We start from the raw sequence: 15,260 nt of genomic DNA, 5'->3' as shown, positions 1-15,260 counted from the left end.
ATGCCAAATAGAATCACTGTATTATATTATTCTCTTTCTAGAGTGACAATATTAATTTAGATTTGAAATTGCAGTCATTAGTTGGCTTCTGAACAGGATCAGATGCCAAAGCTAATCTGAGTTCTCTAGCAAAGAATGCAGCAAAGTGAAAAATTTCACTATAACCACTATCAAAACTCCCTTACGATATACTTCCATCTGTCTGATTCTGGGGAAGCAAAGAGTCAGCTACGATGGATCACTTGACTTTCTACACTAAAACAGTCTGATCTAAGCTGTGGCATAGTCTGGATCCATACAAAATGCTTGTGTATTGTCCACATGGTATTTCACATCAAAATGATACTGTAGGAGGAAAAAAGCAAGGCTATCAGAGCATACTTACAGTGAAAATCCACTCAGGGTATAAATAAACGTAGTCCTCTCAGGAAAGTTGTTTTGGGCTGTGAGGTTTGTCAGCTCTTTCAGGCTAAGCAGAGATACTGTGGTCAATACACAGATAGGACTTCTATCACAACCTAGTTGGCTGATTTTCTGATTCCCAGGAAATAAATGAACAAAKGGCTATCTGCACTTCATGCCAAACATTTTCCTCTCTCTCTCTCTCTCWCACACACACACACACACCTTTYCTCCCTCTCTCCACCTCTCCCTAARAATGTTCAGAGGAACTGGGGGCTAATTMATTCYTCATATTGAGTATCTTCTCTCTATGTATCATATATAACTAAAGACAGGTTCTTCATACACAGTAAAAATGTAAAGACTTCCAGATGGGACATTGGTCCTAGAGCATCTGGCTCAAGAACATGGAATCTGAAGGAGTCAGGACCAGCAGAGGAGCCTGCTCACAGGAGTTACAGTTGAATGTTGTAGTTATATGATGGAAGTTCACCAACAAGCTCTCTTCACTGCCAGTAAATAATATTCAGGACCAACAGAAATTTGCCCGTAGCTTCTCTTCACAGACTGCCTTTATAGCACAAATGCACATTTGATGGTGGTCTGGACAATGAGCAGAAGGATTTGAAGCATTGGGCATGTGTTTTGCTTGGCTGAAGGTAGAGCAGCCCCCAGCGGAGAGATGGGCCAGACACTTTTGTGTTGTCCTGGAAGTTGTTAGGAAAACACCACTATCTTTTTTTTTGCTTAGCTGAATCAGCAGAAACCTTGCAAACCTAGGCTTTGAGACACAGATCTTGATGGGCTTCCTTTGGCCTTCCTGATGGGTAGCAGAGCTGGACTTGACYTAAGAATATACTGTGAACCTTTCTTTTCTCTGTGTGTAGGTGCTGCTACAGCTGTAACAAGGGGGAGGAAAGAACCATATTGATTGTGACAGTTCATAACATTTCCTGTAGTTTGTAAGATCCCGTCTGTCCAAAACAAGCTTACCCCAGCCTCCACTGGTGTTTTAGACCACAGGGCTTGCAGTTAATTGGCCAGTTGTAGCCAACCTGTCAGTAAGTTGTCAAAATATTAATAATATAGCACCACTCATTTTCAGGATGGAAGTTTTAGCAGCAAAGAAATTGAATTTCCAGCCCTGGTCATGACAACTCTGAAACTGGTTTAATGCAGGAGAGATCTTTTCAGCATTAGAAAAGATAGTGAGTATGTCCATGATGGTGCATTTCTACTGAGTCTTGCAGTTTGAAWTTAAGAGTCAAAGCAAAGAAGCAATCTTAGTACATCAGAAGCTTACAGTTGTAATAGGCCTGGTGAGCTTCTTGGCAAGTCCTGCTATCTTCTGCCCATATCAGAGGGGGAGGAGTTTTATGTAAGAAACTGAACTGGGACCCGGGTAAAATTAATTTGTATATTAACTTTGACATCTTTTGTTTTACAAAACTCTCAGCAAGCCAATTGGTCTTCCACTGCTCAAAATCTCCGCACAAAAATGTAGAAAATAAGAGCTCTTCCCTGTACTCTGTCATGATGAGAGTGTTTTTCTTAAATGCCCAGAGCATTGGTACTCTGGTTTGAGCCTTTGAGGCTAATCTTAATGTAAATAAGAATGTGATAAATATAAAATATTTAAAGCTAATTATTAACTAAGAGGTTTCTGTAGAATGTTAGAACAAAAGGATCATGTTTATAAACGCATAATCATTATTTTAGTTAATACATTGTTATTATTATCAACAGTATGAAAAATAGCAATATTGTAAAAGTGACCAAAGGCCACAAACCAATTTATGGTGCTTTGTACTCAGACTCAGACAAACTGATGCCAAGAAACTCTGTCAAGCCTTATGGAGAGATCACAAGCTCAAAGCATCCCATTTGGCTGAGTTTTTAGGGTGTTTATATTGTTATTTTTCATCATGGTTGTTTCAGGCTTTAGCAGCTGAGGCAGTAAGATGCTAATTTAGGAAATCCGTTTTTCTTGTGTGCGACTAACATATCTCTATCTTGTCTCATGATCATTATCGCTGAACGCAAAGATGTATTTCTGGCTCCTGCTTYGGAGTAAAAGGAGTTTCTATCATTGTTACCAATTTCAGATATTTTGTCAGAAAAATAGAATTCAGAGAAGACAATAGATGAACTGGGATTCCCAGATTAGGAACCGAGAAGTTGATCTTGGAATGGATTCACGACATGCCCAAGCTAGCAGTAGTAGAGCACAAGAGGCTGCTGTCAGAAAACCCCCTTTTTAGGAAGCAATTATTTTTTTAGAAGAGTAATGCAGAACTGCATGRGTCAACTGCCATTTGAATGAGCTATAGTGTGATCACTTCTCCAGTTATTAACAACTCTAAATTTTAGAAGATGTTGAATTTTCAGCCTGAAATAAGACCCAAAATTACGGGAAAAAACCCAAACAATTAAAATTCAAATAGACTTTATGTTCTGAAGAGAAGAGAYTAAAATTTATTCCATCCAGCCATTAACTTAAATTTTGGGTCCATCATTAAGAAAAACTGAAGCAAACAACAAAATACGCCACTTGCTCTCTGTGTCTTGTCTGCGATTTGCTCAGCGCACTGTCATCCCTGGATAATACTGTACATAAAGCTGTTCATTCGTTRGTACCCGCACCTTACTCCCTGAGCCTGTTCTTTCACCGAGCCTGCCCAGGCATGTGTAGCAAAACCCAGTGCTCTCCAGGGAGATGTGGAAGTGAGCAGTCCAGCTTTCAGAGTCATCTTGAGTTATGTTCTTGTCAGCACTCATTAAATTGAAAGCTGTGTTCATATCAGCATTGGATGATAAGCAGCCYGCCAAAGGCCAGTACAATAAATTGGGGCATTTTTAACCTTAGGAACTACTTAGTAAAAATGGGCTTAAAGCAGGAGAACACTGTATTGAGGTGTGATAGGATAGTCAGATTTGAATTTGAATCCCCCAAACTCCTTGGTTCATCTGCTTTGTAGCCAGTGGGAGATTGTAGCTTGCATAGATCTGTACAAGCTCATTTTGATCAAGGTAACTAGTTAGCTGAGGCAGAAAGCTTGATGTGTATTGCAGAACCTGCCACTGGGCTTGTCACAGTCAATACTGAGCCGTGCGCCCAGAAAGATGTCCTTGCTGCTCTGATGCAGTGTTACCTTGCAAACATCTACATGAGCTGCAATTGCATCTGTATCTGCAGCATCCTTAAGCCTTCTCTAGGGTTACATGGGTAGTTTAATCAAGCCTCACGCACCAAAGGGTGCCTTAGAACAGCTTGTATTCACATACAAAGATCTGTAGCTTAATTACAAAGTGCAGRGAGCTGGACGAGTGTCCTAATCTAGATTTCTTTGCCTATTTGTTTGCAAACCTGCTCCYTTCAACCCCCAGGTGTCCCAGGCAGAGCCAAAGAGCTTGCAGATACTGTACTGTATAATTAAGTGGATCTGTGTTCTGTAGCAGGGCTATAGACTCCCATATTTTTGTAGCAGCTTGTTATTTTAAAACGTATCTCCTCTCTCCTACTTCTAAAAGCCCACCAAAAAGATTTGGCACCAATCTCTTAYGGACCTAGAAGGGGGAGAAAAAGTGGAGTGTGAACAGTAGAATATCACCTGCCACCTGGACAAAGATGCAATGAGATGTAAAGTCTGGATGCAGATTTGCAGTTCTTGATCACGTGCCAAGAGAGAGCTCAGCTATAATTATTTTAAAACTATTTCCAGATAGATGCAACCCTAGATCATCAGGGAAACTACAGGGAAGTAGGAGGACACTGAAGTCAGTCAGACTGTACATAAGGTGTCATTCGCTGTGGGACTGCTGCAGTTGTTTGCAGTGGGGTGTGTGCTGTGAAAAGGAACTACGTGATTRGAAACTTATCCTGGGAATACAAGTATGCCAAGAACAAGCTTGTCAATATGAGATTTGTGGTCACATGTCAGTTGCTCAGTGATCATGGCATCAAAGGGAGCTTTGATTAAACTCTGCTCTGGCTGAGATCAGTGGGCAATGTGGAATGGGCTTTACCAGATAAGAGCCAAGTAAAGTACGTGCTCTTTTCCAGWGCCATCCTTTTCCTTTGAATGCAGCAGAGTTCGTACAGACAGTGAACATGATCCAGTCATTCTRTGGTCTACCTCAATAACTTTAGTTAAGTGCATCTGCTGATAGCTCTGATGATGCTTGTGATTCACTATTGACAGGAGGTTACTTAATGTGTTTTTGATGAACACATTAAGTATTAACGTGAACATCAGTGAATATCCTAAGCCAGATTCTCTGTGAGGGGATCCTTGCTGTGCCATAGACTTTGGTGCAGTTCTGTGCTTTTATCCCATCTGAAGGTCTGGCACAGTAATTGTGCAGAACSTAAAGAGAAACCCGTAAGTGCTGTAAAAAAAGAAAAACTATTACTCTGGGAATGTGTTTGTTAGCTATTTCAACACTCATAATTAACATCCCTTTCCTAAACAGTGGCACAAACTACTTGCAGAATGGGCTTTTTCTTTTATAGCTGCTAGTTTCAGTGACTAAATTTATTAAGTCATTAGGTTTGTGTGTGGATGTGTATATTTGAGATTCTCCTTTGGGTTATAATAAAGGGAGATTTTCAGGGGAAAAAAAGAGAGATCTTTATTTATTTGGCAATTTTGAGAATGTTTGTAAGGAAATGGCAGACAGCACAAACAAGTCTCCTAGTCCAGAGGGATGCTGAGCAAGCAGCTGGGATACAGCAGCCAGTGACATCCTTCCCACTGGCTTCTTTGCTGTCCTGGAGTGCAGCACAGGAAAACCTGTTATCGTTCCTGCTGCGACCGGGGAACGGTGGGTGCCTCCGTGCCAGTCAGAGCTTGGCCCAGGCAAATCAGAGGGCAGGCACTCGCTGGCCCTCATGGCCAGGCAGAAGTGCGTACCAAGTGCCACCATGCCATCACGCATGTGGGGAACCACTCCGTGCACCTCTTGGCTGAGGACACCCCGCGTGCCAGCGCAGCGGAGCGCCCAGCCTCGTCTGGGCAGTGGCTGGCACTGCTCGCTGTCGCTCGGAGCAGCACCAGGGCGGCCTGCTGCCGCGGCATCGTTGTGCCGGCACYGCTGGAGCGTGGTGTCACCTTGCCGCGCCGTTACGCTCTCCATGCAGAGCAGTCGCTCTGGAGTTAGGCTGCGGCTGCCTGGCCCCTGCTGCATGCCCCATCTGCGGAGCCTCCCTGGACAGCTTCCCGGCGCGTTGTTTCTCAATGAGCGGTGGCAGAGCCGCCAAGCGCAGTAAGTAATCGCTCCCCAGGCAGCCAGCAGCTCCCAGAAATCACAAGCAATCCCCGGGTGAMTGCAGGTTTCCCAGACAGGCTCCTCTAATGGTTTCCTTGAGTGTGCGTGYGTGCATCGATGGAATATAGAGTAATCCATCACCCTAGCTGACCATTCGCCTGCATCTGGGCGGTCGTGTCGGTGGGCATTTTTCAAAGGAGCTGAATGCTGACTCGGCTTCAGGGGGTGACTGCATTCACCGAGTACCCTGGACCTGACTTCCGCCTCGTGCCCGCATTCAATAGCCACGCTTCTCCACAGAGGTCCGCAGAGCTTCTCCTGCTTTGCAGAAGTGCAAAGGAGAATTTAGTTGAACATTTTGCATTCGAGGCTGAGAGCCTGGGATAGGTTTACCTGACCATGACAGGTCAGGAGAAATCTGTCCTTTCACATCCCACCCTGAGTTTATGCTAGAAGGAAAGAGGAGGGCGGCAGATGCAGTCAGCAATTTCCTGAAGGAGCAGCCTGACCCAGATTATATCGAGGTTGTTTAAGCTTGCATTTGGACATCCAGTCCACATTTCCATCTACATATGGCACKTATTACTGTTGGGATCAAGGATAAATTGAACATCTGTTTTTTTTCTAAAACAGAAACAACTTAGGGAGCAATCCATGGTACCTTATGCCCTCCCTGAGCAGGCCTGACATAGTGCAAAAACCCCCAAATGAGAGTCGTGTCCATTTAGCTCTCCTCTTTGATTCAAAGTGTCATTGAATGTCTCCCTAATGTTCTGTGTGATAGCTGCCTTTTTAAAAAAAATACTCTGCAATTTCAGATATAAGAAAAATTGAGTTAGCACAAACCAGACATGTTTATTTTTTAAAACCAATCTAATTATCTTACTAGAATTGCCTTTTGTTCAAAGGATTGGATTGAAATATAGAAAACAAGTTGCAGGCAGATGCTAATCATTTTGCATGGAAATTACTAAGATTTCTTTTACCAATATTTCATGCAGATTTTTAGTTTAACATTTTAAAAAAAGAACTTTTTTTTTTCAAAATGTTTTCAGTAATATCTACAGACATTTAACAAAATGCCTCAGGATCTATATCTACTTACTTACTTTCTGCCTAAAAATTATTTTGTTAAAAGTATATATTTCATGTGAAGATAAAATTTTCTTTTCCTCTAAATCACAAATATAATCTTTAATGAGGAKAACTGGTGGGTTTTCTGAATGAGCTGAGTTCACAGTGGTGCTGACAAGGAACTGAGAGTCCAATAGAGTTTTTACGAAAGATTAGAGTCACAATTTATTGCTTTATTTAAAGACTCTAAAAAGGCTATTGATTGGAAGATGAAGCCATCTGTCTTCTCACTGTCTTGTACCTGGTCATGTTATTTCCRCCAAGTAAAGAGCAGGGAAATYAAATGAGTGGGGTTTATTATAMGGATGTTCTGAGAGGTCTCTGCACMAAGTTATAAAGTGGGTACTGCTTATCCTACCATTAGCTCTGGCGGAGGATGTCTTGTCAGAAGTATGGAGGGGGAGATGCTCTGAGGTTTTGCTGTTGTKTGCTGCTTTTAACCTACTTGGTACCTTTGGGATGAAGAGAAAACATTGAACTCTTGAGTTTGCCCATTTAGCATGTTTTATCAAAACTGAATTCATCTTAACAAAAAAAAAAATTGCCTCTGAGGTCTAGCCAGTAGTTCAGTGCTTTTCCAAAAATGCCTTCAGTTATCTGAGTTTTCACTCTATGAAGCATTTGTTGTTAAGAGCTGCCTTGTTAGCGTGAAGCCTGTTAGGTTCACCTGCAGTTTCCTATTTCTGTCCAGCTCTTCTCAGTCCGAGACAACTGAAAGAGMAGTTCCCACTTGATTTAACATAATTACCACAACTAATTTTAGAGTATCCAAACAGCTCTTTATTACTGATTTCTAYTAACCCCTCAATGAGAGACGTGGGCAGAAACTAAGTGACACAATATAGCTGTTCGTTGTAAATGTTRGAGACTTGACACTGGCTGCCAAGAAGATAGCGATGAAGAAAAATATACAAGCGTGAGTGCAAAATAGATTTAGAAGACGTGCCAAATGTGCAAGTGTTTAGGAGAGCGGCCTGAGCCCCTCMAAAGTACTGTCCATGTCCTGCTTGTCTGTCCCACCTCTTTTCCATGAGCCTGTTTTTGTTCTCCATCTGCCTTCCTTTTGCAGGCAGACCCTACGGGGTCTGCAGTAGAGATTTCTGGTGCTTGAACCTGTAGAGCCCTGTGRTGGCTCCACAGGACGGAGCTGGATTCTCTCTGCTTTCTTTGCCGTAGCAAAAGCATCTGCTGGATTGCAGGCACAAAGTCGTCATCTCTGGTGAGAGATTGCATGGCGGGGAAAGCCACAGCTGAGCTTCAAAATCCCAGGCAGGTGACAGGCTGGTAATTGGAAAGGAACTTTTTTGAGTGTTTTCATGAAAACTGAGACCGTTTCTTAAGGGGTTAGTGAAGACAGTAACTGAGGATCCCTTGCGGTGCTTTTCCGCTGCACCACCCTGCTGCCTGCCCCATTTTATGTTGCGTGCGTGACTTTGTGTGTGTAGTTTATTTTAGAGGCTTTTGCTGTCTGTCATCAATATAGAATTATACATACTAAATTACCATTTTGGAGGTAGAAGGAATATTATCCCAGTGTACGTTTGTTTTTGCATGGCACAGTGGGAGCCCAGCTGTTGCTGATGTAGTGATATGCATAACAAAAAAAAATTCATAATGAACAAAAATGGCATTATTTAGCTAGAACTTATCTGTCATATCTGTGGGGTTTCTAAAACTGCCTAATGGACATAACTGGAATGTTTTTTGGTGTTATTGCAATTGTTACTGCCCTAAAGTGGTGTTTCAACTAAATTGTGAGGAAGGAGAAATCAACCAGCCAACTTACAAAAAACAATTGGAGAGTTTTCTTTGTTTGTGTTATTTTGAGGAGGCTTAAACTCTTAATAGAAATCACCTTTTTTGCTTTACTTTTTGAAATGTTCCTTAAGTAGATGTCTTTAAACWTATCCACTTTAACAGAATAATTTTACTGCTTTATTTTGTACACATGATATATGCTATGGTATGTGCTTCTGTGAACTACAGAAAACATTATACTGCAGTAAGTTTAAAACATATTTATCTTAGAACTTTCAATTTTATATAACTTCTAAATAGAATCTAAAAGTTTTATTTTGTGAAAGAACATTTTCAAAAAGCATTTGCTCTTAAATTTCTAATTCATTGAAAACTAAAAGAATAGTCTTTTCTCCAAGTTGAAATTAAAACAAATGTGGAAAATCCAAATATCCCACGCACTATAAAATCCATGTTTTGGGCAGCCTAGTAGCTTTCCCTCACTGGCTGCAAACTTTTCAGTCCATGTAAAGATAATTTTATTAATACTTTTTTTTTATTATTATTATTAATGGGGGTAAGTAAGCCATAGGAAATGGGATCAAGTTGTCCAGTCTTGTTTATTCTCCATGCCCAGGAGAGCCTCAGGCCCTGCAGYCTGTGGAGATTAGACATTACCTGGTGACACTGTGCAGACTGGTGAGGAAGTCAACTGAAACCTGCCTGGCTCCCACGTGAGCTAAGTGTTCCAAGGCAAGACAAAGYCTGGAGATAAAGAGCAGATTTAAGGAGTGCTTAAACACTGATCTTTTGGGAAACTATTCAAACACTGTTTTACAGTGCTCTAAGTCATCTGGATCTCTCTCAACTTGTTTCACTCCCTTCTCCTAAAATACTTATTTCTACAGCAAGGAAGATTGCCTCAGACAGGGCAAAACAACCCGTTAGGCTGAAAGTATTTTTATCTGCATGGTGCTAATGATTGATGCAAACTTCATGCACGCGGCACAGCTCTGTGATTTCTGCTGCTCTTTATCTTCTGCGACGTCAAGTCTGCCTGGCTCCATAGGTCGGTTGCACATTGGATTTATTGTCATACCAGCAACACTTTATATAACCCCCAAAGCACTTGGGAATACATACCTCCTGRGTGTTGCTGAATGCTCAAAATGTTCACTCTTAAATGAGGTCTGCAGTAARTACGTGGCAATGCTCCAGATGCTTTGCTCTGATGATGGTCATGGGCTTTCCGTTAGGGAGGTTGGAGAAACTCCTTAAGTCTTGTGAGTGGCAAAGGATTTGCTGAGCTTGAGCTTAGAGCTTGTTTGAGAGAGCACCGCTTACCCGAGTGATGGATACGACGACGCSTGCCTTCCCGTACGGAGGGTCCCAACGTCCTACCTTGTCTGTGTCCTGCAGAAGGGATTTTTTGATGAGAGTGTTTCTTCAGAAGATACTTACTCATTGCAGCTGAAGCTTTTTTTGCAGGAACGTGGTAGTTTTAGTGAAGCCAGTAAGAGAGTTCGTTTGGCCAGGATGAATTTACTGGTCAAATTTAAAGTCTAGGAAAAAGAACCAAACAAACAAATAAGCAACCTGAMAACCGTGTCTGGCTGAGTGAAGAGTTGAACTGAGGCCACTGTTACAGAGCCCCCAGCTGGCTCTTGATTTAAGAAAGGTTTATTAGTATTTCCCTGATTTTTAAGTCTTGAAAAATTTGTGGTAGTTATCAAGTTTTCCTCCTGGGTACAGTTGAGAGTAGCTTCCTCCTTGAGACTTCATGCAAATACAATACAAATGGCAAAGATGTAGCTTCCCCATAGGGGCTCTTTTTTTTCTCTCTCCTTTTTTCTTTCTTTCTTTCTTTTTTTTTTTTTTTAATTCTCCCCCACCACCTACACAGGCTCAGGAGATGTCTCTAACAGACCCATTTGTTTTTTGTTCCTGGGCAGATGTGAGACTGCATCTATGTATCTGAAATAATATTTAGATGTCAACATTTTTTTAAATCCTTTCTTTTTCTTTGAAAATTTTCTAGGCTTTGTACTAGCATTTTCTCCTGCCCTTTTTGGAAATAAGTAAATTGCGTGTTAGTTTCTTGTGTTCCATTTCTCCACATCCACTTAAATGTCCCTTATAAGCAACCTTTTGCCTACAAGTATTTGAAGAAGTGACAGTGTTTTGGACACCAACTATTTTGTACACTCCTGGCCCATCATAGGGAAGGTAAGAGTGAGCCAAAAGGAAGGCACTGGTAGCACCAGAAGAGTGGCAAGCCACTATCTTGCTTCTCAATTCTGTTTTTATTTTTTTGCTTAGTATTCAGCCCAAGTCCTTAGAAATGAGATCTGGGAAAACATACATCCTCCACAATATTTCAAGATTCCTGGCACAAACCTGTGGCTCTTGATATGCAGACAAGGGCATTGCTCTGGCTGTATTTTCAGCTTACCGGGGCACAAATTACTGAGTTTTCCTGCACATTTTTCAAGACCATTTTCTGTGGGTTGTTTTGTAAACTGCAGCTCTTCCTTGWCGGTGAAGGTGAGAGCCTTCTCTTTCAGCAGGGAGTTTTCTGGATCTGTGTTATTGCTGGGAGCTGGCATTGCTGATGCCTGTTGTTTTCTGTCGTTAAACTGACTGTAATGCGTGACCATCGTGTATCACTCAGTGCTGCTTAATTTAGGAGATTGGTGATTAATTCCTTCTACTGCTTTTTCTTTYCTTTCTCTCTCACTGCAGGATGTTTTCACACCAGAGTGCAAATTTAAGGAATCTGTCTTTGAAAACTACTACGTTATTTATTCTTCCACACTGTACCGGCAGCAAGAATCCGGACGAGCGTGGTTCCTGGGACTCAATAAAGAAGGTCAAATTATGAAGGGAAACCGAGTGAAGAAAACCAAACCTTCATCACATTTTGTACCCAAACCCATTGAAGGTATGGAATCTGCTCTCTCCCTCCATCAATGGGATATGGGGAGGGATGAGTTTGCAACTGCAGATATGGGGCAGCTTGTGTGGGAATGGGGGGGCGTTAGGGAGCAAGACCGCGAAGCAAGGACAGTAGCTGCAAAATTTCTGAGCAGTGCTGGGCTGCACTATTAGCGTTTCATCCACTTTCCTTCCTGTGTCTGCACATTATCCCAAAGAGGATTCTCAGCTTTGGAGTATAAAAGGATGAACTYAAATCGCCTACCACATGAGAAGTTGCTGGGTAGGGAAAGGAGTCCTCCAGCTATGTTTTACATCTGGGCCAAAAGTTTAGAGGGAATTAGAWTCAGAAAAATTTGTAATGTGATGATTTTCTCAACATCATCCACTGGGTTTCCAGTCCCATTTTGAGTCAGTACAGGTAGGATTTATCTCACCTGACTTTAGACTGTGAGCCTCTGCTCATTGTAATGAGAGAGAAATATGTTCTTCCAGCACAGCTGTAGACTTATTTTGTATGTCTACTTTAAAAAAAAAAAAAAAAAAAAAAAAGATTTACTCACATGTCTTTCCTTGTCTGTGAAGAGACTTTAGTAAGTCAGTCACTGTTGATACAGATACCTCCACCATAGATGTCCAAAGTTAGGTGAGCTGCTGTCATCCCATCTGCCTCCATCACAGCATGAGGCTTCAGTGAAAGAAGTAGAACTGAATTTTTGCCCTTCTGCTACAACTGACTACACACTCCTGAAGTGTGCCACAGGTTCATGCTGGGGGATTTTGGTTTTTATGGACTGGCCCACCGGATAAGTGGAGAGCCATAATCTCCAGTAAGATGACTGTAATACTTGACAGGTACTAATTTGATTTCAGAAGCAAGAACACTCCAAGTTCTTTTTCTGTTGCATGAAAAAAGCGCAACATTTTGATCCTGAAAGTAGGTAAAAATGAAAATGTAACCATTTGGCTCCTAGTTTGGCTTCTCTACCTAGTGTGCAGTCCATTCCTTGCCTCTTCCTTGTTGGCTTTCTGATTCTATCCCTGACCTACTAGTAGCCATCCTGGGGACACTGCAGCCARTGGTTGGCCTCAGATGCATGGCTGTGTGGAAGAAAGCAACTGATGCTTTGCTGACAGGTACTACACAAACAGTGGAGGCCTCAGCTAAGGTCTATGCACCTGTATCTGTTTTACGGCTSCACAGCAAAGGCCCAGGGGCCAAGGGGTGTCTGTGTATATAAGTGAAAGGCTAATTCAAGAAGGCAGGGTGAAATCTTCTGTTGAACTGTTGAGAAAAAGGACAGGTAGGGAAGTTCAGCTCTGAGCATTCCTTGAGTATCTCTGGCCTTTGCACAGGAGATGGAGGTAAGGAATGAGAGGAAAGTGGCGAGGAGTCGTCTTGTCCTGTGCTTGTTATCAATAGCCTTTCTGCAGCTGAAAGCTTTTTAATTATTTATTTYGGGCATTAGTGGGACTGTCTCCCTAGAGCCCACTCTATGTTTTGCTAAGGAATAGGGCCTGTTTGGGGCATGAGGTCTGTCCCCAGCTTCTCTTCKGTCTCCTTCTCTCCTGCCTTGGCTGGGATGTGAGTCTTTTGCAAATGATAGCTTTCACAGCTGCATTTCCAAGCTCCTGGTATTTGCTGTCTGCCTGTAGGGTTTCTTTGAGTGCAGGCTTCTTTTTTGATGTAGTGCACTTAGTGTCTGTTGAATGGCTTAATAGTTGTCTTTTGCATGCATTTAACTAGGACATTCCTGTGGCTCTCTTAGCTGAGCCCTGCCATAGCAGAGGTGCTTGACCCACAGCAGCATTCTCATTGCAGCAAATGCCGCTATGTCTTTCATTTTGAAAAACCCAGCCCAACCCAAGAGCTTCCCGTTCCTGCATTGCATCCTCCCACGCTTGCTTCAATCACAGCTGTCAYATAACCTCCCGAGCAAGTGAGCGCTTTGGAAGTTGGCAGCCAAATTAAGGGCTCCTCCACCCCTTCCCTCCTCCACAGGCTTTGCAGTCAGGCTCTGTGAGTGCTGCTGCATCAAAGAGTTGGCAGTCTCCCAAGCCAAGGCACGTGTCAGCTTCCCAAAGCATTCAGCTGTCTGGGACTGTGACTCCAGACGGAGGACTCTGTTCTCCAGCCTAAGATTCATTGTAGATAGCAGAGGGTTGTGGGGAGGGTGGGAGTAAAACGAGCTCAGCTCCACGTGACTTGTCTGCGCTGCATCCATCAAAGTCTCTGAGCAGAGCTTGCGAGAATATGTTAGCGAAGAAGGGTAATTCCTTCCCTGTTTTAAGAGCATCTTTCTCTCTGTCATGACTCCGAGGAGTATTCAAAGCACTCTTCTGCTACATTTGCACGTCCCTTCTGGTGAATGCCATGGCATGCCCCAGCTTGTGGGCTTTGCTGCTTTTTSCTCCCAGTATGTCACAGCTCTCATCTGCAGTATGTACCCAGGTTTCCTTTTGTTCAGGTTACCACTATGAGCATTAGTACTGCGACATGATGGCTGACACAGTAATGTATGCAAGGATGAATCTAGTCCCTTGGGAAACAGAGATGTTACATACATTGCTAGGAATCACTTCACCCACCACTTCAATGGCAATTATGTCTGAGATGAAACTTCCCAGAAAAATTATGCAGCAGCTTAGTGAAGAAAGTGTTTGCAGGAACAGGGAATGTGGAAAAGCCCAGATTGCTCATAGAGCAACTCAGGGATAGTTTTTACTCCCTTTGCTTTCCAYTTGTRTATACATGTGTGTGTATCTAGCTGTCTGTGGTTTTTAATAACACCTACAGTTTTATGTTATGCTAATAGAACAGAATACTTTGATTCAGATAGATGGTCAGCAAATTGGAGTTGTTCTGTGTGAAAGTTACCGTACACAAAYTAGAAAGGTTTTGGTGTTTTTCTGATAGGATGGGGGTTTTTTTGGTTTARTGTAGGTAGAATTTGTTTGTTTGTTTTTGGAAATAACATCAAGCTTAATCAATATAAAAGCATGAAAAACTTACTGAGTAATAACAGGGGAAATACTAAGTTCCTTTCCCATCTGCGTACAGGCAAAGCCAAGCAAACAGCCTGGCAGAGAGTAGTTAATGTACTGCCAGGTGCCAGTTTTGGTTAAAAGCACATATACGCAACACATTTCTTTTGATATTTTATTTCTGATCACTGATCATTCAAGCTAAATGAGCCTTTAAAGTGCAGACATATAGATTGGACCAGACTGCACAACAGATTAGCTTGAGTATAATTGTCACTTGGATACCAAGCAAACTTTTAAAGCAATTTCAGTCTCTTTTTAAGTGTCTGAAGTGATTAATGGTGGACAAACGCCATCATCCATGGTGCCTGTTGTTTTTTTAAACAGCTATACCCAGCTCAAACAATGGGAGACTTTTCCATTCACTACATTAAGAATTATATCAGAATGAAATCTGGAAATGAAAACAYCATTTCCAGATTTGCTCTCCCAAAAGAGCTACATTTCACTTCTTATCTGAYCCAAACCACAATGTATTTGGGTTTGCTAATCCAACCACAGAAAGTGGAAGACAACACTTCATCCTAGTCAGCAGAGCTGCCCCTTAACTCCAAATTCATGGTGCTTCAGCCCCCATGACTTAGGATGATAGCCGATGTGAGGGTGCCCTGGTAATGACTGCTCTGTTCTGTTTTCTACCAGTGAYGGATATTAGAGTGCAGGGAACAGCATGACAGCCCCTAGATTTTTCCCAGTGTATTTCCCTGTGGTAACAACATCCCAGATTTATAAAGCAGGGG

General features: G+C 42.2%; 1 protein-coding gene across 1 annotated transcript in view; it reads left to right on the top strand.

Moving 5' to 3' along the window:
- The window catches only part of FGF12 (fibroblast growth factor 12), a 104,899-nt gene that overhangs the window by 84,646 nt on the left and 4,993 nt on the right, over positions 1–15,260 (top strand). Inside the window, exon 4 of the mRNA XM_085325087.1 lies at positions 11,284–11,482. Coding sequence (XP_085181213.1) covers positions 11,284–11,482 — 199 coding nt within the window. The remainder of the gene's footprint in view (positions 1–11,283; positions 11,483–15,260) is intronic.

This window comes from Rhea americana, unplaced genomic scaffold, assembly GCF_003343005.1.
Source record: "Rhea americana isolate MKP2758 unplaced genomic scaffold, rheAme1 scaffold_96, whole genome shotgun sequence".
Lineage (NCBI taxonomy): Eukaryota > Metazoa > Chordata > Aves > Rheiformes > Rheidae > Rhea > Rhea americana.
Note: the sequence above shows the minus strand (reverse complement) of the source record. Positions and strands in the feature narration are given on the sequence as shown.